The 23,223-nt window shown below is 54.4% G+C and overlaps 1 protein-coding gene across 4 annotated transcripts in view; it reads right to left on the reverse strand.

The window, feature by feature from the left end:
- Positions 1-970: 970 nt before the first annotated feature.
- LMO1 (LIM domain only 1) overlaps positions 971-23,223 on the reverse strand; it is a 52,870-nt gene continuing 30,617 nt past the window's right edge. For 3 of the 4 annotated variants that reach the window (XM_082477714.1, XM_082477713.1, XM_082477712.1), the window contains 3 exons: positions 18,227-18,440; positions 15,544-15,669; positions 13,221-13,598 (listed from right to left, as the gene is read on the reverse strand). In XM_082477714.1, coding sequence (XP_082333840.1) covers positions 13,493-13,598; positions 15,544-15,669; positions 18,227-18,438 — 444 coding nt within the window. In that variant the 5' untranslated portion in view covers positions 18,439-18,440 and the 3' untranslated portion in view covers positions 13,221-13,492. Of the gene's footprint in view, positions 1,278-13,220; positions 13,599-15,543; positions 15,670-18,226; positions 18,441-23,223 lie in introns of those variants that run through there. The other variant, XM_082477715.1, reaches the window with a different exon arrangement.

The raw sequence follows: 23,223 nt of genomic DNA on the forward strand, positions 1-23,223 counted from the left end.
GATGTCATGGACATCCCCACCAAGTGCAAAAGTTGTGGAAGGGACCCCAAAAGTCTGACTAAGAACTGGAGGTGGCTCTTAGAGTTGGGGAGAGGGGTCATTCAGTCTCTGCTTGAAGACCTCCAGGGAAGGGAAGCTTTAATAACAAGAGTCATCCTTGTATGGAGTCTGCATGCTTCTCCCTCTAACACCCCACCCCGAATCTCCCTGTCCCCATGACAACCATACAGCTAATAACAGCAATAATCATAATCGTATCTAACGTTAATTGAGGAACTACTATGTGCCACACACAGTACTAGGGACCTATCATGCACCACCTCATTTAGTCTTCCTAATATCCCTGTGAGGTAAGTGAGATTTTGAGGCACAGACATGTGACGTAACCTAGGCAAGGTCACTGATGAAAGTAACAGCACCAGACACCAAACTCCACTTTGCCAGACACCACTTCTGACAACTCTACTCTCCAGACAGGAACACCATGGCCTGGAGGCTGTTCTTCTGTGGTTAACAAGCTCAGTTGCTGGGAATTCCCTGGCGGTCCAGTGGTTAGGACTCCGTGCTTCCACTGCAGGGGCTCAGGTTCGATACCTGGTCGGGGAACTGAGATCCTGCAAGCCACTTGGTGCGGCAAAACAAACAAACAACCCCCCCCCACAAAAACAAAACAAACAAACAAACAAAAAAACAAGCTCAGTTGCTGCCAATGCTCGTCATCTAGCAAGGTCTCCCTTCTCCCTGCTGTCCTGGACCTCCTTTCTGATGTCCAAAGCACAGAGGTGGTCTGGCCAGGAGAGAGCAGAGTGAACCCATCACCTTCCACATTTTAGACACTATATTGTGTTAATGCAGCCTAGCTGGCAATAAGTTCTTAGCAAGGGGTCCCACTCCTCCCAACACCTCCTATCCTCCAAGGTTCAGATTCATTGTTTTGAAAAGGAGCCAAAAAGAATAAAGACACCAGAAATAGAGCGTGCCCCAAGTATGTACTTCCAGCAGCTTAATGAAGCCATCAAGGACATAGGGGTTTCCATTCCTCCATTCTGCCTTCCTGAGTGTCAGCTTCATTCTAAGGCTGGTTTCCTTTGCGGTCATAAGATGCTTCCAGTGGCAAACAGAGCTTCCTCAAGACAACTTGTATACCTACTCACTCTGGGCCAATAATAGGGGCCAGGTGTACTCTTTTGATTTAGACTGATCACCTGTGGGACGGAGATTGGGAGTCAACCAAATGTCCACCATATAGGGTGTCTCAGGGAGCTGCTCCCTTGTTCCTGTGGGAGAGAAAAAGATGTTCAAGCTTTGGCTCCACTTCAGTCTCTCAACCGACATACACTGCTTCTTCCTGGATTTACCTAAGAGAAATTCACCACTGCAACAAAGCTGATTCTCACCAGAGGAATGCATATTCCTCCTAATAACCTGATTTTTATTTCTCTCCAATAATTACGACCTGGAATTATTGTACTAAGGAAGTGTTTGACTCATTTCTGATCCTGCTTTCACAGGTTCCTCCATTCACAGAAAATGCTCCCCCCTGAGTCACTTGAGATATTGGCACCATTCTCAATTCCTTTCTCTGTAAGCCCCAAATGTCTTCCCTGGTAATGGGGGGTTCTACTGAGGAGATGGCCACAGTCCATCTCAACTCATAAAAAATTGTTTACCCAATATGAACACCGTTCCTTTGGCTATTTTATTCTCTGTGCTTGCAGAAGCCCTAGGAGCAGAACATGGGTAAAAGTCCTTGGGAGGAGATACGGGAGGCTGGGTTTTCTGAAAAGGGAAAAAGCAGACCTGAGAGGCTATGGCAGGTAGAGCATTTCACCTCTGCATCCCCAGGAGGGTTCTAGTATATGGGTTTTGAATGGGTATAAAAATAAAAAATCCCAGCAGGGGCCCATGAGGAGCAAGTTATGCAAAACTCATTTCTCACCTGGGCAACTGAAACTGCAGGTGTCCCCATCCCTGGTGTCTGCTCCCTCTGATTCACCCTTTATATCACCCCAGAGTGATCTTTCATAGAGCACAAATCTGATCATGTCCTTGTTCCATTTACAAAGCTGTGACATTTCCCTGTTGCTTCGAGGATAAAGGCCCATCTCCCCTGCCTGGCATGAGGGCCTCTGCAAGCAGCCTGGCCACTCTCTCCTGGGGCCTCTGTGTTCTGTGTTGCAGGCACACCAAGCTCCCGGACGCCCTCCACCCAAGCCCACTCTCTCCCACTTCTGGGCCTTTACCCACTGCCTGCCGTGCTCATCCTCCCTTGTTTGATGGTTCAAGTGTCCTTTCCTCAGAAACTCTCCTGTTTCCCAGGCTGAGTTAGTCACCTTCTCTCCCTTCTTTCTGAAGCTCTATCATGACACTGACAACTCTGAGTTATGACTTTTTCACTGGCTGGCTCCTGACTCCCCTCTTTTCTGTGACAGTTTCTGAGGGCAGGGACTTTGCTCCATTTCTTTTGTATCTCTCTTGCCTTATCCTATATTAGATGCTCAACATGCATTGGATAGATTGAAAAGTGGATGGAAAGAGGAATGGAAAGAGGGAAGGATGGATGGAGGAATTAAACCAACCTCACTCTTTTCTGCCTGTGTCACTAGACAGCTATCAGGGATGATTTGCGATGTCTGTACTTCAGATAAATTCTTTCACAACCTCATCCGTGCCTGTGATGGAAAATTGTGTGACATGGTACTACTCAGCTCTTTGAGGAACTGCCCCCAAAGAGCACCAAATAATGGTAGCCTGATAGGAGATGCCTAGTGACCAGCCACAGAGCTCTGTCCTGGGCCACGTCATGCCCAATTTTTAGCCAAGAGAGTGATCATCTCTGCTTGCAATTAGCATTATTACCCCTCGGGAGAGGCAGCGTTTAAAAATATCACCCCATGGTGCTGAACTCTGCCACCTGTTGAACACTTCTGGTCTATCAGACCTCAGAGTCCTCCGCAGTAAAGGGCACCCCCTGACCCGAATCATGTGCCTTGTTCCCCAAGCCAGAGACCATCCAGTATCTCTGTGAACTGTAGCTCTCTACTTCTAGCCTACTTCCCTGTGTGCCATGTGTCCTGCTCAGGAACCTATTATAGCTCTCTATTGCCTTGTACATAAAGGCTTAAACTCTTCTTAATTTCTTGTCTCCCATGTCATCTCCAAACACATTCTACCTCCCCATGTCCCGGCTTCGGTCTCAACCAGTCAACTTCCCCCTGTACCTGTAAGGGCTTCCCTCATATTTCTAGCTGTTCTTTCTGTGAGAAGCAACTCTGTATCCACCTCCTCTCAGATATTTTTTTACCACACCTCCTCTTCAGAGTTCTCACAACGTGATACTCATTCATTCATCCTCACTGTGGATGGCTTATACTGATGATGTATGCCTGAGGAAGCACAGAGCGGGCGTCCTGTCCCAAGATACAGAAGAGCTGACTTCTATTCCCTCCTCTGCACCACTTGGCCACATTACAATGTCTTTTATTTCCTCACCTGTAAAATGGGCATATGAACCTGTGCTCTCCCAGGGAGGTTGTGAGACAAATACAGCAATGGAGGGGACATGGATTTAATAAGCAGAGACATTTCCATTTTGGGGAGTTGTCATTTGTGCTGTTGGGTGGATAAGTTCCCAGAGGGTACAGGCCTGTGACCTCAGGAATGTAGACGGTCCACAGGGAACAAGGGGCTCTTGACATCCTGCCTCTAAAGTCTCTTCAGGCCTAAGGGCATTATTTTGCTGGACAAAGGGGCTACTGATGAGCAGTGGGGGTAGGTAGAAATGTGAGCATTCCTTTAGGGAATAAAGGCAACCAGAAGTGTAATGGGGATCTGCTCATCACCCAGGTGGGGTCAGGAGCCCGGAATTTACATGTATTGTGGGACTCTGGGATCTGTGCCCCTTCCTCTGTGTGGAGCTTTGATCCTTGCCTGTTTTCCTGCCAAAATCAGAAGGTGAAGCTTGAAGGTGTACAGGACTGGTAGAGTAGAGGATGGGGGGTTAGGAATACAATGCTTCACTCTTCAAAGTGCTGCTGGTGGGGAGGGTCACAAGAGACAAAGCCAGTGGTGGAAGGTAGAGTCTGACCCCTGCTTGGCCTGAGGCAGGGCTTGCACTGTGGAGGCTTGGGGGTCCCCAGCAGGACAGGCCATGCCACTTTTTTTCTTATATTCCCACTTTAACAGGTTATGGGCTACACATTGGTGGACATCTACTGCTGGTGGGGCTGGGAAGAGAGCATGCAGTAACAGCGTACCACCACATGTCCTTTGACAGGGGACTCAAGGGCTCCCAGAATGTGGGAGGGGAGGGACCTCTAGGATTATGTAGCAAATCCCCCAGTGAACACAGGGGAACAGAGCCAGATGGGAGTTGGGAGCCCAAGTTAGAGGCCCTAAGTTAAGGAAACAATGTTAGGGCATCCCCCTGTATGATTTAAAATAAATATAATATCTAAAGTGCAAAAGAAAGTCGTGTTTTTGAAATGAAACAAATTTACACATATGACAAAATTAAGATTGCCCCTTGGGAATTCCCTGGCGGTCCAGTGGTTAGGATTCTGCGCTTCCACTGCAGGGGGCCCGTTTTTAATCCCTGGTCGGGGAACTAATCCCGCAAGCCACATGGCATGGCCAAAAAAAAAAAAGATTGCCCTTTTTTAGTTTGGTTTTTCCACCTTGCAGGTCCCAGACAGGAGGCAGAGGGGAAGAAGACAGGTCACAACGAAGGGCACTGTCGGCATCATTTCCCGGAGTTAGAGGGGCCTAAACAGGGGCCTCCCTTAGAATCCAGCTGCTTCTGGAGGCGGTGAGCTCCTGTCTTCCAGGCGAAGCCCACATCGCAATACGTGGAGGTGCTTTCCACCACGCCTTCCACTCTGCGGCTGATTGAGGACCAAAGGGCTCGGCCTCAAAAAGTTCAGGACCATGGAGAGCTCCAGGGAGCGCCACAGCCCTAATCCCGTTCTCCCTTCTGCAGGGCCTGTTCAAGCCTTGCCTTTAAGCAGGGAAATTTTGAAGCTCCAGAGGGGACGATGGCCACAATTCAGCACTGGCTTTCCCTTTACCCCTCCTCCTCAACACTCTCTCTTCATCCAACCCTACCTGTTCGGGCCCATCCTGCCCGGTCTCCTCCAAGCTCAGCCTTCCTGAACTCACTGGGGCATCTGCCTGGAGGGATAGGATCCTCTGATGATGCTTCCACTGCTTCCTGCCCAACAGCCTGGAGGCTTCTGGAAAAAGCCACGGCCTGAGGCTGGGTGGGAGGACGAGGAGCGGGGCCCCCCTTCAGATGGGAAGTGGTAGCAATTAGCCTTAACAGGGAGGGAAGGATGGCCCGTTTCATTACAGGGAAATGAGATTTTTAAATCCCATTTTAAGGGCCACGTCGGCTCTAAAATGGCCTGTGGTGGGGCCTCAGATCGGTTAGTAATTAGCTCTCTTGTTTCTAATGAAAGCAGAGGGGCGGGAGGAGGGGTCACTTAATGAACACAGGGATTAGCTTCCAAACAGGCCCTAAACAAGAAGACAGGTGCAGGGGAGGGCGTGAAGGCCAGGCCAGGCCAGCTGGGCCCCAGGCTAAGGGGCGGCCAGCCTGTGGGAACTTGGAGAAGGGGGTCCAGGGTCTCCTGAGCCTCACGGAGCCAGTGTCCACCCCAGCCCTACTTTATGCCAAGTCCCCCGCAGTTCTTCACCGTGAGAGGGTAGGGGTGGATGGTCGCCTGGTGTCCCCAGCCTAGAAGCAAGGGGCTCTAGTGTTAGCTGGATTCTGGAAATCCGTGGCCCTGCATGAAAGGCCAGGATGAAGCAGGAGAGGTGTCCACAGGAGCCAGACAAAACAACCCTTCCTCCGGGGGGCACCTGATGGGGTGCATTGCTGGCAGCAGCAGGAGCCCCCAGCCTCAGCTCTGTGATGCACAGCTAAGAGAAACCCACCTCCCTTGGCCCCTCTCTGGGCCAGGACAGTCCATTAGGAACCCTGAGGCTGAGCCTCAACCTGGACCTCCTCCCCTCAGAACAGCCCAGCCAGGCTGAGGGGGGTGAGGTCTGGAGAAGAGGAAAAGGACGATTGGTCATGCTGGTCCCATTGTCCTGTGGCCCTCTGTGCATTGCCAATTCCTGCTTTTACAGCAAATCTTCTTTTTCCCTGGAAAACTGGTCATGCAGAGTCTGCAGAGAAACCTACTTTCTCGATGCCTCCTCTGTGGAGGGCAGTAACTCCAGGTGTTCAGAACAAGCAGGCTAGAATTCCCCAGAAGCCATGGATCCAGCCAACATGTCCCAAGTTAGTGGTATTATGGGGCAGGGAGACCTGTGATGGCAGCCAAGAACCCAAGCCCAGTTTCTTGGTATTTTCAGGAAAACTATTTCTTGTTAACCTGGAAAACAAAGGGAGAGAAGCAGCGAGCAGGCGTCAGGGCTGAGTGATGCTTTCTCTCCTCCATGCACTGTGTGCCCAAGTAGGACCCTTGGCTGGAATGCAGGTCTCAGGATGCAGGAGACAGAGCCCCAGGCCAGGCTGAGGGCCAGGAGGTCAGGCTTCCAGACCAGGCTGGCTACAGTGTGCCCTAGCCGTTGTTTCCTGTCTGGTCCTCAATTTCCCCAAAGTGAGCCCTTTGATTAAGATGGTCCATAAGAATGGGCCAGAAAAGGTCATTCCTTCCCACTCTGTCTAAAGTAGGTCTCCCTCTAGCCACTCAGAACTATATTTAGCTCGTTATTGATCTATTTGTTTATCATCTGTCTCCCCCACTAGGCTGTAAACTACACACAGAGAAGGACCCTGTCTGCCTTCTCCACTGGCATTTCCATTCCTCTGCACCCAGCACCATGCCTGGCATGTAGCAGACACTTGATTCATGTCTGCTCACTGGCTGGCAGGCTGGTTCCCTGACTGAATGAATGATGATGCACTGGGGACTGCCTCCCTGAGAAACCTCCAGCTCAGGGATTGGGTGACTGAGAAACCTCCAGCCCAGCGATTGGATGATTGAGAAACCTCCAGCTCAGGGACTGGATGACTGAGAAAACTCCAGCCCAGCGATTGGATGACTGAGAAACCTCCAGCTCAGGGATTGGATGACTGAGAAACCTCCAGCCCAGCGATTGGATGATTGAGAAACCTCCAGCCCGGGCACTGGATGAGCTGCCTGGAGTCCCACCACTGCTCCACCCTGCACTGCCTCTGACTCCATCATCTGGAATTGCTCATCCCACTCAGCACCCAGCATAGGCCAGGACCAGTGACAGGCTCAGTTAAGATGTGCAATAAGGGACAGAAGTGCCCAAGGGCCCTCCTTACCCAAGAAACAAGTTCTCAGTTGGGGGATGGTTTGTAGTGAGAAACAGGGGTGGGGCAGGGGGTCCAGGGGCTCTGTCATGGGTAAAAGCTACCGTGCACTCCTAGATCCTTCCACTGCACAGGGCTGCCTCTAGGTGTCCATTTCACACGAGAATTACCTGTCTGGAATCTGGAGTCAGACCAGATCTGAATTCAGATCGAGGTTCTATTACTTTCTAGAATGGCTCTTTGCGCCTCAGTTTCTTCAACGGCGAAATGGGGATGATGATAATAATAGCACCCATAGCAACGGGGGTGATAAAAATAGCACTTCCCTAATAGAGTTACAGAGTGGCTCAAGTGGGTTAGGCGTGTTCTTACTTAGGAAAGCCCACTGAGTTTGTCCCACACTGGTCCCAGGGTGCAGTGCCCTTTCCAGAAAGCACACACCGATGCCCAGGAACAGCCTGTGGGGTGCAGTTAGAGGCTGCTGTGGGGAGCCCAGGCCTCCTGTGGGAGGGTCCCAGGCCTCAGAACAAGTGGACCTACCTGGCTGTGTAGAGTGAATGTTCCAGCAGTGACTACACGTTCTGGTGTTTACCACGAGCCAGTCGCAGTTGTGAGTATGTGCTGTCTGTGGGACGACTCAGCTGATGTTCAAGGCAGCCCTGAGAAGTAGGTACCATCAACACGCCCCTTGTAAGGATGAGAAAACTCCTCATCTGTAAGATGGGAGCTAAGTAAGCTGCCCAAGGCTGTACAGCTGCCAAGCACAGGAGCTATGATCAGAACCCACGTAATCTGGCTCCTGAGCCACATGCCACCACCATGCCACACTGTCCTTTGCCACCACCACGGTCGCCCTCACCCCACGCCTTCCCTGCAGTTAGAAGGTTCTTCCCAGACTCTTTGCCCACTCTCTCTCCCTTCTCTCCTGCCCTCTGTCTCATCTTTCCCACGTCCCCTTTCTCCTCCCTTTCCTCACTCTCTCCTTTCCTCCCTCCCTGCCCCCTCTCTCATTCCCTCCCTCACCTCTCCCTGTCTCTGTGTTCCTCTGTCTCAGGTAAGTGGTCCCTGATCTGTGCTGGCAGATGGGGAGGGAGGCGGGAGAAGGGGAGCCTGGGTCATTTGGGGGAAGCCTTTGGCCCCCTGTGGGGAGAGCCCCCGTGGTCCCCAAGTGCAGCAGACCAGGTACAACGAGAGGTGTGGCCTGGGAACTGCCTCAGTCCCTTTTGCACCTCAGACTCTGGAAGACAACAGTGTACCTGCCGTCCAGAACTATAGGGAACTCTGGCCACCACAGGGCTTCCCACTGCTTGCAGAGCAGACCCAGGAGGTGTGAGTCTGTAAGTCAAGCTGAAGGAAGAGCCCCTGGCCCAGGTCTCCTCTGGAATCTGGTTGTGCCTGCAAAGAAGGCAGGGGAATGGGGGGATGCAGACCCCCAACCTGGGCGCCACAGGCAGCCAAAGGGCACCTGAGCCCCCGAGGGACTCATGCTTTCCCTGCAAAGGCCATAATCTCTGCCAAACCCGGTGCCAGTGGGATAGACTTGGGACTGGGCTGCTTGTCTTGGGCTCCGAGCATGTGAGTTCAGAGAATCGGGGTCTAGGCAGCACCTACTGGAAGCCTTGGGTAGGTGCGCAGCCTAAGGGGGTCTGGAGAGAGGGAGAAACCAGTGTTTTGGGGAACCCAGCAGCACAGAGGGTTTCCATCAGTTCTCAGAAAGACAGATGCTGCCCCTGAATAAAAACCATTTTGTAGAGTCCAGAATATTTGAATCCAGGTCTTCTTCCCCCCACTGGAAATAGGTTTTAAAAGCTAATTTCTCTCCCTCCTTTCTGAGGCCTGGCCCAGCTTCTCCCTCTTCCTGCTACAGCAGTTTCATAGTAAAGTGCCTCTCGCCTCTGCCCTGCACCCCTGATGAATGCCCGGAGCAGCAATGGCGTTCCCCTTCCTAGGTGCAGCCCTGAGCCCCTAGAGAGGGTCATGAGGGTCTAACCCAGGTAGAAGGAGCCCCAGCAAGGGACGTCCCCTGATCCAAGAAGGGGGTGCAGGTGGTGAAAGGGAGAAACCACATGGTGGAAAGAAGTTTGATGTGAAACTTATTATGTGAGCACTGGACCCAGCCCCGAGGGGAGAGTTGGTGAGTGTGATCTCACTGGAGCCTTGCGGCTCAACATGGCAGCAGAAACAGAGAGGTGTCGCTAGGTTGCGGGCAGACCCACTGGTTGGAGGGGCTATTGCTGGGTGATGGAAAATGGCCCCAACAGGAGGGAGCTCAGGAACAATCTACTCTGGAGGTACGAAGAGTCTGAAGAGATCTGGACACCTTTCAACCTCGTGTCTGGAGGTAGGAGGTTGCTACCTTTGCTGGGATAAAGCAGTATGAGAGTCTGCCCCAGGGGCCAGGAGCAGAGATGAGGTTTGCTCATGAGGTGCTGATGAACCAGCACTCTTCTCTGGATTTTAGCTGTGTGTGCACGTGTCTGTGTGTGTGCGTGTATGTGTTTGGTTCATCTGATCATTTTCTCATGATAAACCAGTCTTGATCAAGTATTTTTCTGGACCAACTTACCTTCGTATCAGCTCATCTTTATTCATTCATTTTTAGCTAATTATAGTTTGGGAGGTAACATATAGCTAAATATTGACTTGCAGACTGACAGAATTCTCTCACTGGAGTTTTCACCAAGAGTGAAGCACAGTCACAGCTACAAAGCATCTTTCCTTAACCTACCCTCACCTGGTGGCAGCCTCCGCAGATGGGTGGTGGTGCTGGGGATCACTCAGTGCCAGATTTAGTCTGGCCTCGACTATCTCTGACAGCTTTAAGGGAGAGAGCAGTTATCTCCACGTAGAGATGAGATTTCCCAGGCAGGAATTTCACGTGGATTCCACCTGTGGCTCCTACATGTCTCATGATGTGGGGCATGGTTTCTGGGACCAGGCCCAGGAGAAGAGAACCCATATGAGATTCCATGATGGGCCCTGCAGCAGTGTCAAGGTTAGAATCAAACTTCTTTCCAAACACAGACTATGTGGTCCAGCTTCAGACCAAGGAGTGGGGGCATAAGCAGGTGTCATGTTCCATGGGTCCCAGGCCCCTTGTTAGCGTATCTCTGACACCAGGGCACTAAGGAAAGCAGGTGGGGAGATGGGGTCCCAGGGGCTGGCTGGGGATGGAGGGGATTTGTGCATAGCTAGTGCAAGGCTTTCCACATCCCCACTACCCACAAGCCCCAGGCTGAGGCTTGAGCTGCTACAGCCTCTAATGGTTCATGTTTAGTGCTCCCTGGCTTCCTCAACTTCAATCATCTGTGGTGAGCTACGGCCTCAAGGAGAACCAGGTCAGGACCATTCATGCCCTACACTTAAACAAGTTTCTCATACACAGCGGCTGGGGAGGCGGGGGAGGTCAGGCTTTTCCTGGGTTTCCTCTGGGGGTTGCAAATCCTCTCCAGGTGCATAATTCCCAGCCCCCAGTAGCCATTCCAGCCCCAGCTTGGTTGCCCTGCTACAGACAGAGATTGGTCTCCTCTCTGGCTCTCTCCCCTCCCCCCCACCATTGGTTCTACACCTGCCGAGGCAACGCCTGTGTGGCCTCTTCCTGGGGGCAGCTGTGGACTGCTATGGGTCTTCCTGTGCAAAGGGTTTCCTACTCAGGACCTCATGATATCCGGGATGGTGACCCCAGCTCATGTAAGCACAGCACTTCACAGTGTAGATCTCAGCCCTGTGGCTGTCCCAGGAAACAGATCATCCCCATTTCCTGGATGAGGATGGTGAGGCAGCAGTAAGTGGAGCCATGATGCTGAACTTGGAATGTTCCATGCCACGTTAGGCTGAGGAAGCACCCCGTCAAGGTATGGGGCAAGCAGAGTGGGGCTGGGGTCATCTTAGAAGGCCAGCTCTGCTTTGGGGGCTTTCAAAGCCCGGCTGCCTGACTTTGAGTCGATCTCACTGTGAGTGAATTAATTGTTGTGCAACCTAGAGTGTGAGACAAGTTAATTACATAATTACTGCAAAATGACACGTTATTTCATGGCTGCAATATGGTAACTCTGTTGGAAACAATTGTAATTGCCCAGAAACTGCATTCGAGTGGTTCCGTTATCTCTCGATAACCATGGAATTAACTTGTTACAACTTTATCTGCAGCAGACTCCGAAGTTAGGACTTGGGTCCTTGGGGTGGGCACAGCCATCCTAGACATAAGGGCCCAGGGAGGGTCTGGCATTGAGGGCTCTGCTACAGTCCAGGGAAATAATGTTCATGTTGAGCAAGAAAAAAGTCCCTCATTACAGACTCCAGCCTCAAGCTCATGTGCTCAAACCCATTCACAATCTCACATGGTCACACACAGACGACAGCTCCCTGGCCTCACCAGACTCACTCAAATATACCCACCAGACTCACTCAAATATACCCACTGCAGCCTCTCTTTTCTCTCACATACACGGGTGCAGCTCCTTCAGAGAAGGTGGAAGCCCCAAAGTAGAGAACTCCTACCCCAAGATCCTTGGCCCTAGAGATCCCTTCCCACGGACTGGGCCACTGGCCACAAAATCGTATCTTGGAGACGTAGCCTCCTCCAAGCGCCCGTAAGAGCTCAGCCATCCTCCCACTTCACTCAAGCGGAGGATCAGGCCCGGGGGCAGGTGACGTGAGATGGCAGTGCATCCCCGCTTCGCCCAGGCAGCCAGGTCCCTGCCCAGGAGCAGGCAGAGGCTGAGGCTGTCGGCTGACTCCATCTGGGCTCTGGTCTGTGGCCAGGATAAAAACCGTCCCTGGGGAAGGAGGAGTGAGTGGCCTGATGGTCAGGGGAGCCTGTCCATATAGCCTTCTCTGTTCAGGCTTTGGACCCAAGGAGCCTCTCTTTTTAATACTGTTCAGTGACACCTTTTCAGTTCCAGGCTATGTGCTCGGCACTATGGCTTCAGCCATGACCAAGATTCCCTGGATTCCCTGCTGCCCTGGGTGAGCGTAGCTCAGCCGCTGGATGTCTGGCTGTCTTCCAGTCTGAGTACCTGCCGGCCTTCTGTCTGTCCCTACCTATCTCTGCCTACACATCCGTCTACTTGTGTGTCCATCTCTCCTGCTCGCCAGTACACGTATGTGTCTGACTGTGTGTCTGTTGACTTGTCTGTCTGACTCTGCAGTCGTCACAAACGGTCCCATGTCTGCTAGAGGGAACCAGCCTGTCCCAGGTCTCCCCATGGTGTTCATCCTCACCTTGATGTGCTCTGTTTGTTTTCCTGGCTTTCCCCCTTCTCCTCAAGGGCACGGACTGTGTCCAGTCCATGATTCATCCTTGTGTCTGGTACTTGCAGGTCAGGGCTGAGACAGACAGATTTGCCGACTGAATGAACGAAACCCTCCCGCCTGCGTGGGCTGAGTTACAGGGAAACAGAATTGTTCTCACTCATCCAGGGGAGCAGAAAGGCAGGCCCCAGGTTGGGACCAGGCTGTAAGGAAGAGACAGCAAATGCTGTCTGTCCCCATGAAGGTTAAGAGGGGTTTAAGAATGGTGCTCCCACGGCAGGGAGCTCAGGATTTGGGGTCCTACCATGGAGGTAGACCAGAGCTGGGTCCCTGTCTGGGCAGTCTGGGGGGGTTTCAATGGTGGATGTAACACAGGAGCCTAGGAAAGGGAGGTTTTCATCTTGGGGGCCAGGGTATATGCTCTGCCAGGGGAGGGGGAGGACAGCCTAGCCCCCTCTTCTGGCTGACGGGGTGCTTGGGGTTGTCTCCTCCCCCCCAGCTTGTTCCTGCTAAAGCCCACCTGGAGCCGCCCTGCCGGCAACGGCATACGCTAGAGCCCTGTGTCCTGCTCCAGGGCCCCTCCCCACCAAGGACCAAGAGGAGGGTGTTGTTTTACTCCCAAGCCAAGGGCAGGGTCCCCAGGTCTGTGTCAGTCATGTGATCAATGCAGAATAACCTCCCCGGAAACATTCATAAGTTTAATCCACGCCAGTAATAAAATCGCATTACATTTCTCATAAAATAAATGTTCCCATTTATATACAGAAGACAGACTGTACAGGCCCAGCCTGGCCCCAGGAGGGGTCACACACAGACGGGCGGCGGTGGAGGAAGGGCCATTCCTCCCATCGAGGACAGAGGAGTTCTAATCGGCAGGAGAGTGGCTGGCCAGCCAGGCGGGTGGGCAGGCGGGCGGACGGACAGACGGGCCGGGAGGCCAGGTGCCGGGCGTTACTGAACCTGGGATTCAAAGGTGCCATTGAGTTGCCCCTCCTCATAGTCCATCTGACACAAGATCATGTTGTTCTTCAGGAAGAATTTGTCTCCCACACAAAATCTGGAAAATCCAAGCAGGAGAGAGAGGCCATGGAGGGGTCCCAGTGGACGGTGGAGGCGCCAGACAGGACCCCACCCGGCCCAGGAAGTGGACGTGTGGGAAGTGAGGTCCCGGGGAAGTCTGCTCCTCGAGCTTTCCAGGGGGGACCCCTGAAAGTCCTATGCAAACCCGGTCAATCCAGAGGGGACCCCTGAAAGTCCCATGCAAACCCGGTCAATCCAGAGGGGACCCCTGAAAGTCTCTCGGCCAGGCCCTGCAGCCTGAGGTGTAAGACAGACAGATAAACCTGGGCCACAGCCCTTCCACACAGTCAGAGCTCCTGTGGAGGTGGGAGCAGGGGTGGGGTCGGAGGGGAGGTGTAGAAATAATGTACCTCAGTGCCAGAGAGGGAGAAAGAGAGAAGGAACAAAGAAATAGGAAAAGACCAACCGAGGAGAGGGAAGGAGAGAGGCAGAGATGGAGCAGGAGGAAGGGATAAAATGGCTGACTTTTCCAACCCTTTGTTCCCCTCCCCAGCTTAAGGAAATGGCTCAGTGAAGGGCACTCTTCCCCTAAACAGAATCTGTGGGCTTCCGGGAACATCCTTCCAGGAGGAGGTGACCCTGTCCCACCATCTTCCCTCTAACCCAAAGAAGGCCCTGCTTTGCCTCTCTGCCCCTCCCAGTCCTCCTTAAGCACTGGAGGACTCAGCCCTTCCCCCAAAGACGTCCCCAGGGTGTCTGAGGCTGTAGTGGGACCCCAGGGTCACAGGCTCAGTCCCAGCAGATCCCACTTCAACCACCAGGTGGCGCTGCAACTTCACCGAGCCCTCCCGGCAGTAGGTCTGGGCAGAGCCCCAGCCAAACCAGCATTCCCTGCAGGTCCCTCTGGACCTCACCCTCTGGGAACACTTGTATGAGCGCCTTCCTCACCTGGGGGCTCCTGAGAAAAGGGCCTGCCTTCTGGGGCCCGGCCCCCAGCCAGGGTTGAGGGCTCTGGCTCCTTAGGTCCCTAGGGTCTCCCATAGGGCTTGGGGCACAAAGTAGGGGCCAAAAGACCAGAAACAAGGCTGGGCTGGAACCAGAATCACAGAAGTGAGTGACCGTTCCCCAAGGGGATTTCACCCTCCAGGTCTGGGAACCCCTTTTCGCTAGAATGTCCATGCGTGCTCCTGCATGTAGCACACACACAGGGCACAGGACATGCATACAGAACCCTTGTGCACACACATTTAAAACATGCATGCACAGGCATACTCATTTATTATGCACACACAGACACCCCCCACCCCCCGTACATGGACATTTAAAAATACATGCATGGGACTCCTCTGGTGGCGCAGTGGTTAAGAATCCACCTGCCAATGCAGGGGACACGGGTTCGAGTCCTGGTCTGGGAAGATCCCACATGCCGCAGAGCAACTAAGCCTGTGTGCCACAACTGAGTCTGCACTCTAGAGCCTGCAAGCCACAACTACTGAGCCCATATGCCACAACTACTGAAGCCCGTGCGCCTAGAGCCAGTACTCTGCAACAAAGAGAAGCCACCACAATGAGAAGACCGCGCACCACAACGAGTAGCCCCCGCTCGCCACAACTAGAGAAAGCCTGCGCGCAGCACCGAGGACCCAACGCAGCCAAAAATAAATAAATAAATATATAAAAAAATAAAAAATAAAAATACATGCATGGACACTACTCACACTGCACACAGATCATGCATGGCCCCGTCCATTACATTTGCACAGAGCTGTACTCCACAAACATGTACATGCGGTATTGGAGGGCACACATTTGGCTACAGGGCTCAGGCGTACATAAAACACACACGTGAACATACATGCTCACAACATGCACACACAGAACCCGCATTTGCATGCATGTCTCCATGGCACTCCTGATCTGTGGCAGCCGGTGTCAGCTGGGGTCTGCTGAGTGTGTTGGGTTTGTTACAGGCCAGCACTCACCTCTGGTTGCAGAGCTGGCAGGCGAAGCAGTCGAGGTGATATACATTGTCCCGGGCCCGCATCACCATCTCGAAGGCTGGAATCAGCTTGCTGCAGGCGGCGCAGTTTCCTGTGGTGCCGAAGAGCCTGCAGAGGGAAGGGTGCAGAGGGCTCAGGGGCCTGCTGGGGTGGTGTGGGGGGCAGGGGAGTTGCCTCCACCCAGGGCCCCACCTGCCCTCCCCCTGGTTCAGCAGGTGGGCCTGGGCAAGAAGGAAGGAGTACAGATGACAGTGTCTAGATTCTGCTAAGAGAGAAGGCTTCAGAGAAATTGGCACATTCACCCAGGAAGGAGACTCTGGGGACCCAGGTGTTGGCTGACACTGCCCGTCCCCCTGCTTCACTGACAATGTCCCCTCCCAGGCTTCCACTGGGGTCCCTCAAGCACCTGGGGTCACCAGAAGAACACTGGGCTGGGCCCTGAGCAAGGACTCCAGACTCACACAAGCCTGAATTTAGAGACAGTCTGTTGATCATGGGCTGTGTGTCCTCAGGCAAGTTACCGAGACTCTCTGAGCCTCATTTATTTCAACGGTAAAATGGGGACCATAATACATTCTTCACAGGCTTGTTGTGAAAACTGTAACCTCTCAGTCACAGCTCCTTTAGTAAATGCCTATGTAGCATTTGCTATGTGCCAGGCACTGTTCTAAGGGCTCTCCAAAGACCAACTCATTTAATCCTGACAACAACCCTATGGGGTGGTCTTTTTCTGCTACCAACTCATGGTGTGACTTGCCTAACTCCCTTTTCTTGAACCTCAGTTTATCCTTCTTTAAAATGGGAAGGCTGGACTAGATGATCTTGTTCAAAGATGCTTCTAAAACAGGACTGATGCCAAAAGGAAGTTCCAAGGCCATCTGGCACAACGCCTCTTTGGGGCAGGTACCCCTCCTCTTAGCTGCCAGTTGCAAAGCTCTAAGGACAGGGAACTCACTCCTTCCCCATGGAGGCCAGTCCTTGGCTGAATGTTCCAGGGGTCTGAGCCAGCCAGGCCTCTGCTCTGCATACTGGCAGAGCAAGCCCCAAGTGAGGCAAGGGGGCTGAGAGGCGGGCGGGAGGCCCTCTAATCCCTGATTTGTCCAGCTCAAGCTCGGGCGCCTGCAGATGAGCTTGGCTCCATTATTCATCAGCCTGAGCTGCCTGTGGCTCAGATTAAGGCAGACAAAGGCCAGGCCAACAGCATCTGCTTGCCAAGAGGGGCCTTTCTGGCCACCAGTCCAATGAGAAGTGACTGCAGAGAGGCAGGCTCTGGACAGCCATTCTCTGGGGCTGAGCAGCTCAAGGAAGCCCCATACCCACGCCCACCCTGGCCCACCGGCCCAGCAGGCCCCGAAGTCATTCCTGAGCCTCTGCCAGAGTCCAGGAGAATACCTTCAGGCTCCAGTAGCTGGCAGGGCCCGGGATGCTTGTGGGTGCATCAGTTCTGTAGATGAGCCCATCCTGCACTGTGGTCGTCCCTCTCTAGGTCCTGTGGACTCGTCAGATGGTCTGCCACCTCCCCTCAACCTGGTAGGTTCAGCCCCCGGGTGATGTCCTAAACCTCCAGACTTGGAGACCCCTTCCAGGTTGTCGAGGGGTGAGTCCCCAGAGCATCCTTAACCCCTCCTCCTGGCCTCAGCATCTCTCCTCCAGCCCCAGTCAGGAGCACTGAGTCACACATCCTGGTTTCTAGACCACTTTAAAAAAAAAATACTCCTGCAAAGGCAGAAGTTAAAAGCGAAGGTGCAGGCAGGTAAATCTTAGGCTCTTCGGGGAAATAGGGGAGCCTCTGCTGATAACCCCACCCTCCCCCCAACATGCCCAGTCCTGAGCAGAGGGAGACCCAAGAAGCCCTGGCCATGACCTACTAATTAACGCGATGGGCCTTCCTTCCCCGCAAGGCCCTGCTGCCACCCAGCAGCCTGCATGGGAGCCAAATGCAGATGATGGGTCTCAGCCAAGGCCCCTGCTTTGTGGCCTCCCTCCAGCCTTGCTGATGTCATAGATGGCCTAAGGGAGGGTTAATTGGGGAGGGGGAGCCCCAGGGAATAGGATCCAGGTTGTGGAGGAGGGGGCGTTAGAGCTCGGAGGAATGCGAGGAGGGGAAGCGTTAGTCTTTTCACCATTCGCAGAGGGGTAACCTGAGGTGGGGGAAGAGGTGCAGAACTAGTTCAAACCCAGGTCTTTAAGTTCCAACATCAGCAGCTCTTCTTCTAGGGTCTGGCTACCTACCAGGCTCCCCAGGCATGGGGGTGTTTAATCCCAGGGCCCACCTGGAAGATGGGGAGCTGGGCCCTGGGGAGATTGAGAAGGAGACCATCAGGCCAGAGGGTCCCAGGGAAGCCAGAGCTTCCCCACCTGCTCCTGGAAGCCCCTCCAGGGCGTCCCTTCCCAGATTTCAGGGACGGGGTGGGTCAAAAGCACCTGACAAAGGCAGGGCCAGGGCCAGACTGGTACCCTCGGGAAGCTTCTCTTGGGTGCCCAATGGTAACAGACGTGCCCGCCCAGGACCCGTGCTGGGCACTGAGTCCAAGGGGCAGGGCAGGGGTGGGGATGAGTGTAGGCAGGACGCTGGGGCTAGAGCAGGGCAGAGCGGTGCCAGCCTTGGAGGATGGGGCTTTCTGAGCAGAAGGGCTGGGGTGCAATGGGGTGGGAGGCCGCCCACCTCAGGTAGTCGCGCCGGCACAGGATGAGGTTGGCCTTGGTGTAGAGCGTGGAGCCCACCTCGCCCAGGCGGCAGTCGCAGCAGGCGCACTTGAGGCAGTCCTCGTGCCAGTACTTGTCCAGCGCCTTCAGCAGGTAGCGGTCCTTGATCTTGCGGTTGCAGCCCGCGCAGCCCTTCTGCTTCCCTTTGGGCTGGACGGAGAGCATGGGCATACCTGCGGATGGACAGACAGATGGACACGGTGGGCCCTGCGGCTCCCACCTCAGGGTACATCCCTCTGCTTCTCTCTGCTGCCCCCTTCCAGGAGCCCTCCCTGTCTCCCCAGCAGCTGCCTCCCCTGGGTCTGGGTCCCGTCCTGTGTGGGCTGCATGGCACGGCCTCCTCCCCTGCCCCGTGAAGGTCCTCCAGAAGCTGCAGGAGCCCCGTGTCTGCTCTGCTGCAGGGCACACAGCTAGTCCTCAGGCCCGCCTCCCTGAGTTGTTCCTCTCCATCCAGCCACTGCCCCTTGTGCCGTGTGATCCACGGTGGGCCTGAGGCCTCCTCATGCAGCCACCATCCATTGGCTCTTTCGGCAGCCCTGAGAATGGAATCTCGGGCTTGGGGTCCACTAGAACTCCCAGATCTTTTTGCCACCTCAAGACTTCCTCACACTGCTGTGTGCTTGACCATTTTAACCTAACACGTCAGGCTACAGCCTCTTGATTGTGGAGGCGTCAAGAAGAAAGTGAGGGCTTCCCTGGTGGTGCAGTGGTTAAGAATCTGCCTGCCAATGCAGGGGACACGGGTTCGTGCCCTGGTCCGGGAAGATCCCACATGCCGCGGAGCAACTGAGCCCGTGCGCCATAACTGCTGAGCATGCACTCTAGAGCCTGCAAGTCACAACTACTGAGCCCGCGAGCCTAGAGCTGGTGCTCCGCAACAAGAGAAGCCTGCAATGAGAAGCCCGCGCACCGCAACAAAGAGTAGCCCCCGCTCGCTGCAACTAGAGAAAGCCTGCGCGCAGCAACGAAGACCCAACACAGCCAAAAATAAATAAATTTTAAAAAATTTAAAAATAAAAAAAAAGAAGACAGTGAGATGCCCCTGTGATACTCCCAGGGGGCAGCAGGAGCTCTGGAGCTCCTGGTCAGTGCTTGGGGAGGTAGCTGGGCCTGGCCTAGTTGACGCTTTCCTCAGGAATGTTTCTAGCTAGATTCAAACTTCCTACCTGCCCTAGCCTGAGGAAGGGGAGCATTGGTGCCCCAGCATCCTTGCTCATCCTACAAGGATAAGAATCTTGGAGACACTGGCCCTCTCCCAGGGCCCAGATGAGCTTCCTGACATACAAGAAAGTGGTGAGTACAAAAGACAGGAATCGCAGCATGGCCTTGACCGGAGGGAGGGGCAGACCTCCATGTACACTCACGCATACCCTGTGCACACAGGCAAGGTGTGCAGGCGTGGGCATGTGTGTGCACAGAGGCACAGGCTCCCAGCCCCCGGCCCGGAGGCCATAGGGAGGGGCAGTTGAGAAGGAGGTGGGACACATGTTGTCTGGGGAACCTGGACATCCACGTGGAGTCCTGAGGCTCGAGGGTGGTGAAGACTAGGCTTGGAGGGAAGTGCGGAGAGTCTCAGAGCCCAGCTGGATGGTGGGGTTGCCTTGCACTTGTCTAAGTCTAAGCGACCCTCACAAGGGCTCAGATGGGTTGAGGGGTCACCGCTGGGGGGAACAGCCCACGCCCTCCTGCCTCCTCGGTTTTCCAGCAAGCCCCCGAAGACTCCCTCCCCCTGGGCCCAAGGTCTCCACAGGACCCCTGCACTCTCCAGGGCTCTGGGTTCAGCTCCCATTCCCTGGCATCCCTCCTCTCCCTCCCTCCCCCTCACTGCACCCCCCCTCCCCGCCCCGGCGGCCCGGAGTCAGAGCTGCTTCCTTTCCCTTCCCTCTTCTGGGTTGTGACCTTCCTCAGGCTCCAGGAGAGAACCAGCTTCCAAAGGACCTCAGTCTCAGAATCCACAGATGTCAGGTGAGAGGGGCCCCCAGAGTTCGTACAGGCAAATGCTGTCATTCTACAAATGGGGAAACTGAGGCCCAGACGGTCCACAGAGCTAGTGTGAGCCACTGATCAAGCTGGCCTCTGGGGTTCTTCCTCCCTCCTGTGCTCTTTCTCAGCCTCGCTGCCTCCTCAGACTTCTCCTGGAGAGGGGGCGGCCCCCCGGCCCCCAGGAGCAGCAGGACAGGTGAGGGCAGGCAGGAGGCGGAGCATACTCCCTCCTCCAGTGCCCGCGGGCCCATCTGTTAGCTGGCAAGTTTGCTGCCTAATTTCCTTAATGCAGCTCTAAAGGTTAATTGGTCTGAGAGAGTGATGGGGCTCAGGATGACTGTGTCCTCAGGCCCGCCTGCGTCTCCTCTGACAGGGGCCAGCCCGGTCACAGAGCTCAGAGCAGCCCAGAGAGGCCGCTGGGGAGCAGGCCCACCCGAGAGCTAAGGGGGGCCTGAGAGGCTCCTTCCTAGGCCTGGCCTACAGGGATCAAATAGGGGAGGGGTTCAAAGAGCTGGACATGGAAAGGTCTGGGGGCTCCCAGGGTAAAACTACTGTCCCTGGGGCCTGTGGCAGGAGCACACAGCCAGCATAGCTCTGCATATGCATTCCAGCTTGGAAAACCCCAGACCAAGCCTCTCTCTAGTCCCCCCACGGCTGATTTTCCCCTGGCTCCCCAGGGCTAGCAGCAGGCCTGGCTCCCTTCCCAGCAGCCCTGAGCCCTCCCAGGGCTCTATACTTGTGCTATCACTGGGAGGGGGGTGAGTGGCTGGAACATCATGACTCAGGGGATACATCTGGCCCACTAAGTTATGCCCCCGAATGAAGGGGGATCCCAGCACTAGGAGCGCCTGTCCTGCTCCATCTTCCATCTGGCCTGGCTCCTAGACAGGCTGAGCCTGCAGGGCTATGGACCACATGGTAGCCGGTCATTCCATCACCAGTGGGACCGAGCCCCTAGAGGATGCAGGGAGGATATGGGGGGCAAAGCCACACGCTGCCCCAGGTCCCCCACCTGGCATACAGCGAGTGCTCTGTAAGGCCTGAATACCCTGCTTTAGGGTGCTGGACTCTGCTTCCCGGGCCCCAGAGAACTCTTTAAGAAGCCACATGGCTTCTGCCAGTGTCTGATGTCCACTGAGACACGGAACACCGGGCCCAGCCTGGCTGAGGAGGTCCCAGAGCTTCTGGGGACCTTGAGCTTTCTTCTCCTGGGAAGGCTGAGGTCCTGGGAGAAGTCTGACTCACCCCTCCCTTCTTTACCGTGCACCCACACTGTTTGCTCTCACTGGGCTAGCCCAGGAGACTTGAAAACACTCCTGGAAAGGTGAAGGGGCTTTAAGGGGGGCATCTATAGTCTCCTTCTCCCAAATAGAGCAAGATGTTCCCCAGAGGGTCTGGGTTCTCCCTTCCTGTCCTGCCTCCCCAGCTCCCACCCAGCCTGCCTGTCGGCCCTGCAGACACCTCTTCCCTCCCTCCCTCCCCTGCCCGGCTCTGGGAGCTGAGCCTCGGGCCATGCACTTTCCATTAAGGAGATAGCATCCCTTTGCTGAAGTCCATTTGGGACCCATTTTAGTGTTATCTAAAAATCAAATCTACATGGTAATCCTTTTAATGTACTCCTGACTTTAGAAAAAAAACAGCTTTGCGCTCCTTCAGGAAAGGTTTTAAAGCATTACCCAGTAATTACTACTCACCCATGAAAACACTGATATTTTACAATGGACGATGTTTGCCCCTGCATGCGCGTGTGGGCTCACGCTCAGACACACACACGGGACCCAGCAAAATAAATCAATTCACTCAGCCCCGTGTGTTCCCCCAAATCTCGGGGTGTGAGGGGGACGACATTTGCGAGGAGATGGGCCAGACTCCTACCCCGCCTCTACCCTGGGCGGGCTGATGGCGGAAGGAGGCAGCCTCCCAGTCTGACTCATCCGGCTGCCAGACACTTACCCTCAGCTCTTTAATCTGGGGAAAAGCCAGACAGTGCCGGTGACCGGGAGGCACTGCCAGAGGTCATTCAGCTCTTCCCGCATCCCCGAGAGTGGTCTGCCAGGCCAGACCCAAGTCCTCAGCAACTCCTGCCCACCTATCCCAGGACAGCATGTCCCTCAGATGGGACTTCTCTAAGGTGCCAAGGCCACCGGCTCCCGGTCCCACCCGTGCCTCCAGTTTGGACAGCACACTGAGCCCGGCTGTGGAGCACTCCCTCTGCTCAGAGTGAGCTCCTCTGAGGCAGGTCCTCCTCCCCAGAATGCCCACCCCATCCAGCCCCGTGTCACTCCAGGTCATGCCCTGTGGCTCCCCTGCTGGAAGCCACTGTGGCCACCACTGGGAACTCTACCTGGCATTCGAGGTCCCCTCCCACATGCCAGCACCTCCTGCCTGGCACTGCTGGCTCTGCTCCCTGTAGAATCCCAGGAATAATATCCCTTTCCACCCTGCAAACGGATCTCATTTGCTTCTGCCCTAGAGCCTTCCCTCCGCCATTGCTCCAGGAAGAAATGCCTTGGCCTGCCTGCCCCACTCTTCCCCAAAGGTCAGAGTCAACAGTGGAGTTGAGGCTAAGAGCACAGACTTTGAACTCAGAGAACCTACTTTCCAATCTGGGAACTGTCCCAAGCAGCTGGAGGGCTTGGCACAAACCCCTCTACCTTTCCAACTGTCATCTGTGAAATGGGGCCATACTAGCCTCCTTCCACCAGACTATAGTGAGGGTAGAATAAGGTTCTGCAGAGGAAGCCACAGCACAGGGTCTGGCAGCCAGCTGGGACCAACAAACAGGAACTGGTATATTGTTAACATGCACCCTGGGATGCCTTTCCTGTTCTGACACTTGTTTTTTTGCTCTTTTAACTTTTTATCTTGACATTTCAAACTTCCAGATTTTGCAAGAATAGAAAGAATTCCTGTATAACCTTTACCCTGATTCTCTAAATATGAACATTTTGCCATATTTCCTTTATCCTTCTC

The sequence above is a fragment of the Balaenoptera physalus genome (genome assembly GCF_965194825.1).
Source record: "Balaenoptera physalus genome assembly, chromosome: 10".
Lineage (NCBI taxonomy): Eukaryota > Metazoa > Chordata > Mammalia > Artiodactyla > Balaenopteridae > Balaenoptera > Balaenoptera physalus.